Source organism: Mugil cephalus, chromosome 9 (genome assembly GCF_022458985.1).
Source record: "Mugil cephalus isolate CIBA_MC_2020 chromosome 9, CIBA_Mcephalus_1.1, whole genome shotgun sequence".
NCBI lineage: Eukaryota > Metazoa > Chordata > Actinopteri > Mugiliformes > Mugilidae > Mugil > Mugil cephalus.
The window spans coordinates 15,502,298-15,510,879 of record NC_061778.1 but is presented as its reverse complement, the minus strand read 5'-3'; the positions used below and the strand labels follow the sequence as shown (position 1 = coordinate 15,510,879).

Genomic DNA, 8,582 nt, shown 5'->3' with positions numbered 1-8,582 from the left:
CGAGATGAGGAGGGAGAGAAGGGATAGACAGGGGGTCGGGCTGCCCAGGGATAGTTTACATTCCTCACATAGCTCCTGTAGAGCACCAGCCCCCACCTCCTTCTCCCCCTCCACTGCTTCAGTTCCAGATAAAGCCATTACCTCCTCCTCCTCTACTGTAGCTCCCTCCTCTGAGCTAAGAGCCCTAGCTAGAGTTGTTTCTCCCCTCAGCTCCCGCTGGAGGTTCAGCTCTGGAGACGAAGAGGAGGAGCACACTTGGCGACGAAAAGGAGGCGGTTGGAGCGTTCCCTCTGGCCTCTCTCCTTCCATCTCCAGCAGAGGAGGAGAGAGGGGTCCTACAGAGAGAGGGGGTAGTTATTTATCCCGCAGCAAAAATGGCTGGTGGGGTGCTAAGGGCATTGGCAGGTCTTCAGGCAGTGAAGAGGACAGTCCTAGTTCTTTAGGCCCCGACTGTCGAGAGGCAGTGCGCCGCCGTTCTCTGAGAAAGAAGAAGAAGGTCGGCGGCTCTGCACTAGCAACGGGCCGCGACGATTACAATGATCATGATGGCGAATCAGAAGACAGTGACAGTGACACGGCCGTGACAATGGAGCACTTAGAGAGGCACCACCAGCAAAACGCGGGCGGAGATTTTCCAGCAACGGTTTCTCGGAGCCATTCGGCGAGAGAGCCCAGCAGCCATAGAGCCAGGGTGCAGCAATGGGAGCGCATCTCCTCACCTGTGACTTCCACGACACTTCCTGGTGTATCACGAGTGTCAAAGGTCAACATACCCCCCTTTCTTTCCAGCCCTGGTGATTCACATTGCAGCAGCCGATACTCGAGCACTGAGACACTGAAAGAGGAGGACCAGGCCAGCTGCGGCAACCGTGTAGCAAATATGTTTTATAGTACGGGTGGAGCAGAAGGTAGCACTAGCAGATCCTCCTCCATGCTGAGTAAAACTTACCATGGGAATTTTACCATGTATCGCTCCCCGAGTTTTGGCCATGGGGATAACTTCTCCCGTAACCCTGTACGTGTGCGTCCTAAAATTGTGCCAACAGTTCCCCCTTTACCCAGTGTACTTAGTAGGGCATCTTCAGCAGTTAGAGGAGGTGAGACCACGGTATTAAGGAAAACCACGGGAACAGACGGGGTTAATGATAAGGATAAAAACCCAATTTCCATGTCCAACCCTGATATCGCCTCAGAAACTATGACGCTCTTGAGCTTTCTGAAATCTGACCTGTCGGAGCTCAAAGTGCGGAAGACAAGCGGAGGAGACAGATCTGGGGTTGTGGAGGGGTCATCGGTGTACAGGATGGGCTCAGGGGGCCACGGCGGGACCCTTCTATCATCAGGTCGTCGGCCATCACTCAAAGACCTGACCGCCACTCTGCGGCGTGCAAAGTCCTTCACTTACTCAGACAAACCCACACCGGCCGTGAGGTGTTACCTGACAGGCAGCACCACAAAGAGGAGCTCCTCTGAGCAGCAACTTGACTTGGATGGCGAGAGCAGTGGAGGGGGAGTGGCGTTGTCAGATAGGGAAGTGGAAAGTGATGGGGGGGATTTTAGGGTCGGGAGAGGACAAAGAATGAAGGATTACGGATTTGATGATGACGATGAAGTGATGCCAACTCCTTTGCAGGAGAGATATGTGCAGGAAGCCAGGCAGGTCATTCAAGACATCTGCCAAATGAGTAAGAGGGATGATGATGATGACGTAGATGTAAGCAGAAATGAAGATGCACAGGGGGGTGAATGTTTGCAGGTAAAGAAAGCAAATGAGGAGAAGGAGAAAGAACGAGGGAGTGTGAGGGATAAGGTAAGGGCAGACCAAGAGCCTGAGTTTGAGAACACAAAAGACAGGGATAAACATATGAGAGAGAGAGAGAACAGGGAGAGTGAGAGGGATGGACAAAGTATGCAGCTGGAGAAACTAAACAGTGGGGGCACAGAGTACTGGGAGAAGTCAAAGAAACAGAGCAGAGAGCCGGAGAGAGCCTTGCTGAAGGGTGACTCGGAGGAAAGCATGTTCTACGACCGCTCTGTGGATGAACTTTCAGGGCATGAGTCGAGTTTAACAGATGAAGGGATTGTGACAGAGCCAGAGACAGGCCCCGGCGACCTCTCAGAGAGGTCATTCCATGGCTCCGCAGGGGTTAACTTGGGGTCAAGAATCGCTAGGGATGTGTTAGGGCAGCCTGTCACTGTTTGGAGGCAGTCGGCTCTCCATGAGGTGGAAGCATTTAAGCAGGATGGGGAAAAGAACACAGAGAACAGCTTGAGTTGTTCCAATCGTCTGAATGAAGTCGCTGTACCCAGCTCCTTGCCTCATCCTCCGCTTAAGGCTGAGAGTGGCGGTGTTAACAACGAGCTGAGCGCTACCACTGGCATCAACAACATTGACACAGCTAGTGAGGGGACCCACTCCAGCAGCTCTGTGTCACAGGGGTCAGCAGCCACCACAGGAGGAGGATTCGAAGCCCCTGCGACCCCAAGCTCTGTCCGTCGAAGACGCAAGTTCTCCCCCTCTGGTAACAACAACACAGGCTCTGACTCCAGTAATGGCAGTAATGCAGAGTCAACAACAGCAGCTGTAGGAAATGGGGAGTCTACAGTCTACCGTTCTCTCAGTGACCCCATGCCTCAGCGGCGCTGTTCTGTGGCAGAAGAAGGCAACAACAATTTTTCATCTGTAGACAGCAACCTGTTAGGATCACTATCTGTCAAAGGAGTAGGAGGTGCTCCAGAGGCCTCTGCTGTGGCTACATTATCAGAATACAAGGGCAGCGTAGCCAGTGACTTATCTGTGTACAGCGATGGCGGACTCCGTGATGACACCATTCGTGACTACAGTGGAGTTATTAGGAACATTGTAGCTGAACCAGGTGCAATGGACAGACTGATGACGGATGACCATAACAATGGCAAAGTCCCCAAGAAGAAGTCATTCAGTGACCCCAGTCGCCGTAGCGATGCCCCTTTCCTTTCCCAGATTGATCCTCTGACCAAAGGTCAGACCGGCAGCTCTCAACCAATCAGTGAGCTAGATCAACCTGCCCAGATTCCACCGTCCAGTAGTGAGCCAATCCTAACCGAGCAGAGAGAGGAACTATGGGAACCAGAAGCTAAGTCCACTCATGCCTTGCAGAAGCAACTGCTTCATCACGGAAACAGAGTAAAGATAGTTCGTTCGCAGTCCGAGTGCACGCCGCCTCCTGATAATCACGATGATGAGGAAGATGACGCAATAGACCAAGGTGAGGAGGATGAGGTGCAGAAGTTTAACTTTGACCTAAAACTAGCTGGTGTTCTGTCCCCCCGAATGATTCGTCGGCCTACCAGAAAGCGTCCAAACAGGTTGGCGTTTATTCCTCACGAGGATCCATTTGAGCCCCCAGATCTGTGTTCAGAGCGGCAGGACGATCACAACATTCAACCTCAGCTCACCTCTCCTCCTCCGCAAATGCAAACTAAAGCTAAAACCAAATCCAAACATGTCCGCCATGCCAGTGAACCCGCCACCTTCATCCCCATTTCCCCACCTCCCCCACTCCAGCCCCTGAAGGAAGCAGACTGCTTCACTGTCCGATCAAATGCAGAACCTCCAACTTCGAGCAAGCCCCCAGGGGACGAAGCCCCATCTCTGGAGCATGTGACACAGAAATATATTCTCCAGCTAAGCACCACTGAAAGGGACACTGAGGGCCCGGGGCCTCCATCAGCTGCCAGGGATGGAGTTCAGGCTTCAGCGTCGGCTTCAGATCCCGCCGGCGATCCCAGCGCCAGTGGAGTTACAGAAGCTGGAGCTCAGAAGAAGTGCACAGAGGACTCTGCACCTGTTCCTGCTCCACAGAGGACCAAGCCCAGAGTGGTGAGTTCCCATTTTTTCTATCCTCATTGTCTTTTCGGGTGCGTGCCCTCCTCTTGCATTCAGACGATTCAGCTTCAGATTGTTGTCCGCTTGACAAAACTCTTACATGTCACTGTGTCATTGTTAGCCACCGCAGAAAAGAAGCTTTTGCAGTACAAACACCACACCCAGTACTACACACATTTAAGATTGTTGTGGAGTTGTGGTTCACTGTTTCTTTGTTGAGTGAGGAGGAAAGGGCTTGTGTGACTTGTTTTTTTTTGTCTAATATGTATAATACGGTGAAATTAAAGAAAAGTAATCCAAACATTTGAGTTAAAACAGCCAACAGGTTTCCTCTTATGGTTATACAGAGATGCCCAGTGTGTGTGTGTGTGTGGGTGTGTGTGTGCGTGCGTTTCTGTATGAAGCTCTACGAATCACGACTCGTATGGTTAGCTTCAGAGTGCATTTGCGACCAGGGCTACAACGCCGGACCCATTAAAGGCTGAGCAGTGTTAAACAAACATCAGAGGATGTTTTTAGTTCGATTAAACAAATCTCAGACAAAGGGCATTAAAGAACGGGCCGTGGCCCGTCGTCGCGCGCGTGTGTGTTCATTTATTTGTTTCATCCAGGTTCAACTGTCTCTGCCAGAAATAGAGTCAAAGTAAGGAGATGTAATGAGCACTTCACCTAAACACAGACTGGGTGTGTGCCGTGTGATGGGATGCCACTCTGACTCAGTCGTGTCAAAACACTGCTTCATCTGTGTTGGTGCATCTTAGTAAGATAAAAGTTAACTTGTGGAGCTGTGACAGTTTTTTAATGCACATTTTTAGGCACAAGTGGTTTGATGCTAAGCTTCATGTGAAGCTACTGTGTACTAAAAAGCCACTGGAACACTGTGTGATTCACCTAAAGTTTCGCTATAACCCAAATACTGAGAAATGCTGCTCTGTGCTGAAGACAACATCCAGTGCTTTGATTTCATTACATCACAACTGCTTTTTTTTCTTCCATTGCAGCTGAACTTGAAGTAGTTTGAACCTTGCTGTTTTTCATCTGCAAAAAAAAAAAAAAAAACTAGATCAAGTGCCTGTTGCTCTTGACTTTGGCATCCCCTCACAGCAGCTACTCTGTTGCTTTACATCTGTTCCTCTGGTCTTCATTAGCCGTTGATTGTTTCCCTCCCTTTCCCATTGTCCTTCCCAGTTGCCGTAGTGACAATAGCGGTAGCTGGTGAGTGACCTCACCAAGCAGGAAATGGGTTTAGGAAAACAGGAAGTTGTTGTGGTAACTGAAGGGGTTTGATGATATCCAGCACTGCCTCCTGGCACGTGTGTCGGTGCCGTTGTGTCGCCTGCGAGCAGATTTGTGACTCGTGTGCGTTTGCATTATAAACTGATTTATTGTCCCTGTGTATAAGGGAGCCGGTGCATATTGTTTGCCTGGAGTACATCTGTGCTTGGCGAAAACATTTGGAGCCCAGACTTTTGCCAACAGACCGTGTTTAGAGCAGCGCCCTGCAGCTCTGGTGCATTGTGACGGTGTGATTTGGACTGAATGTAATAACGTCCGTGCCAAGCTAAAGTAGATCACAGGCAAGTTCTGAAAGTAAGAAAGGGATAAAGAAAGGAAGAAAGACTGTGAGAGAGGGAGCTTTTTCTTCCTTTTCTGGAGGCTTGGATGCATGGCTCATTTCACCCAGAGTGCAGTTTTCTTACTTCAGAATCCCCGTTTAATTTCCCCTTTACTCTCCGGCACAATTACTTTTCTTTTCTGTTCCTGTGTGCCCTTTTTTTTTATCTTGTCTCATTCCCTTCTGGGCTAACTCCTAATCTGTTGTTTGAAATGCAATATCAAGACTCCACATTTTCCGTACATACTTTAATCCCATCTACATTTGTCTTATTTATACTCATTCTCCAAAATTCCTCCTCGTGTTATCTTATTCTTCTCTTTGCTGTCTCCCTATGCGTCTCTGGAACATAGCAGCGAAGTGAGGTCATAACGTTTGTCGTGGAGTAAGGCAGGCGGCCGGGCCAAATGTCAGGTAGAGAGTGAAAGAGAGAAAGACAGACGGATGAAAAAAAAGAGAGTTGGAAGGAAACTTGCCGGCTAAAAAAAAAAAAGTCATAGGGTTGAAATAGAACTGAGAGAGAGAGATGAGGAATGAGAAAGTGATAGAAGGAGAAAAGGGGTGAGAGAGAATGGGAGCGTATGGTTGAATGAAAAGGTTTGAACCAAAGTTTGAATAAATACATAAATATCTGTTTTTGTTCTCAAAGCGTTGAAAGATTGGGAAAAAAAATAAGCCGTAGTTATCTGAAAATTATATCAGAATTATGCCAAGTATGTACTATATTATGTGGAGAAACGGGACCAGTGACTGGTTTGGTGTTATTTTGTCCAGCAGTCCATTAAATGTGGCAAACAGGAAGCCACAGTCTGTGTAAAAGAACACTTCTCAGGTACAGAACAGCTCTTTCTTCACTGCAGCTGAACATACAAATCCAACCAAATAGTCCTGGAAACCATTACTGAGAACAGCAGCGTCTGTGGTTTGTTGAAAAACTCAAATATGGCACACAAATTGTTTTTTTTCACCCCCCCCGCATGTTGATTTCTGGTGAATACGACTAGAATTCCATTGAATTGAAGAAGCTTTCACTTTTGCAGGCTGCAGGAATGTGGCACATCTTACCTTCTGTTCTTGTTGTGTAACAGCCTTCGCCAGGAAGACTAGTGGTTCTGAATGTGTGCCTTGCATTAGTGGCTCGATGCTAATAAGGTGTCATTTGGATTTTGGTACTTGCAAGAACATGCAATATCTTTCTTTAAACATCTAAAGAATCTAGTCAACCACTAAATGCTATTTCGAGGGTTGGCAAAAGACACATTTCAGTCTGTCAAAAAGGTACTCCACCATGACTATATTAGAGATGCTTTTATTCAATTAATGATTGGGATCCCAGTTCAGTGTCGTAGAGTTAGTAAAATCAAAAAGTGAGTGACTTTGTTGGTCAGCTTTGTCGGTTTTTCATTTCACTTGGTTCACCCTTTTTTGTCCCTTTGCCTCGATTAAATATTTTTACTCTGTAAGATTGCTAATGTTGGAACTGCCAGCACTAGTGCCACCCCTTGCAACTGCACCTGAAATCAATTCATCCCATTCTCAAATGGGAGTCTGAACAGAAAGAAGATTTTTGGGAGTTAGCCAGAGCTGGCAAAACTCACTTGAAAGACACTGCATTGGCTCAGTGCATGGGTTGGTATACTCTCTGATAACCCTCTCACATTTGAGGGAGTATTGCAGTATTTCCCATACAGGTCATTGCACTGGAGCAGAAAGAATAACAGTATTAATACGTGCTCGCATGTACAGTACATCTAGCACATCATAGACATTTTCCCTTGTTCATCGTCATCCTATTGATGAGAGCACTAGAGGTTTATAGGAGGATTCTAGTCATGGTCAGGAAAGCTGTAGACAGAGAGAAGGAAAGAGCAACAAAGATTGGTTAGTGCTCAGCTCTTCACGGATTAGGTCTAAAAGCACAGTGTTTATAGCTCCAGATTTATGACTGACTTTGTTTTATCAGGCCACCCACACAGAATCAAATACTTTCGTCTGCCCGATCTTTTCTTGGACTCTCTTGTTCCAGTCCCCATTCTTCCCCACATGTGGTCATGCTGTAGAGGGGAAAGAGAAGGTAGAGATGAAAATATTGGAGAGGTAAGGTAGTCTGCTGTTGACCAATAGGTTCCACTTCAAATGATAATGAGAGTTCAGTTTCACATCAATTACAGCCGGAACAAAACCACCCTTTACTTCGGACTCTGAAGGTATGCATGAGACTCTAACAGAAAAATCAGGAAAGGGCTTGGCGCCTTCAGATCACAAATCACGGATATTTTAAGGGCCAGAATCACAGATGCACCAGAGTAATCAAAAGCTGCTGCTGTATCTCAATAAATGATCCTACAGCCGGATTTTTCCATTGGCTATCAAAAGTTAGGTGACTTATTGTCCAAAGTTTCCACTCATCAACATTAGTGCAGCCTCTGTTTGTGGTCACAACTGGTTCTGAATGAGTTTTGTGTCTTACTGATTGTGTTTTACTGATGGTTAATGTGAGACAGTAATTCCTAGAACAGTAAAAGATATTTTATTTACCCGCCCATAAATCGTCATACTAATACTTGCAGGTATTGGTTTAGTTGTCTTTGGTGAAGTTTTGCAACATTTATTTAAATGTTTTCCAACCATATTGGATTTCTTTGGATGTTTGCTGTCACCAAACAAACCTTTTATCCAGATCAAGGAAGAGGAAAGAACTCGTCCAATATCAACTCTCTTTGAATGCGGACTTAAAAGTAAAATGAAAGGACATATTGCATACAGGCAGAGAGGTTAGTGTGTGGGTGCAAAAGGTTCTTTTATTAACCCTCAAAGGTCAGACAGAAGTTTAGCGAGGTCCAAATAGTGAGGGATGCTGAGAGAAGTGAAAAAGCAATGACGAGATAAAAGGATGAGGATACGGTTTGTTCTGGCTGAGTGTAGCAAAGACTCTGGAGATGAGAAGGGATGGAGGTGGGATGAATCAGAAGATGAAAAGGCAGCACTGTGGATACCTGTGGCATCAATGACGCACAGACAGACTTCACCTTATGTGGGTGGAGGTTGAAAACAGTCCCTAAAAGGTTATACCTAGATGGATGGATATGGACCGTTATG

General features: G+C 46.9%; 1 protein-coding gene across 1 annotated transcript in view; it reads left to right on the top strand.

Annotated features, from left to right (window-relative positions):
* Nucleotides 1–8,582, top strand: part of LOC125013057 (rho guanine nucleotide exchange factor 17-like) — a 66,631-nt gene that overhangs the window by 1,958 nt on the left and 56,091 nt on the right. Inside the window, 1 exon segment of the mRNA XM_047593348.1 lies at nucleotides 2–3,862. Within this exon segment, the coding sequence (XP_047449304.1) occupies nucleotides 2–3,862 (3,861 nt within the window).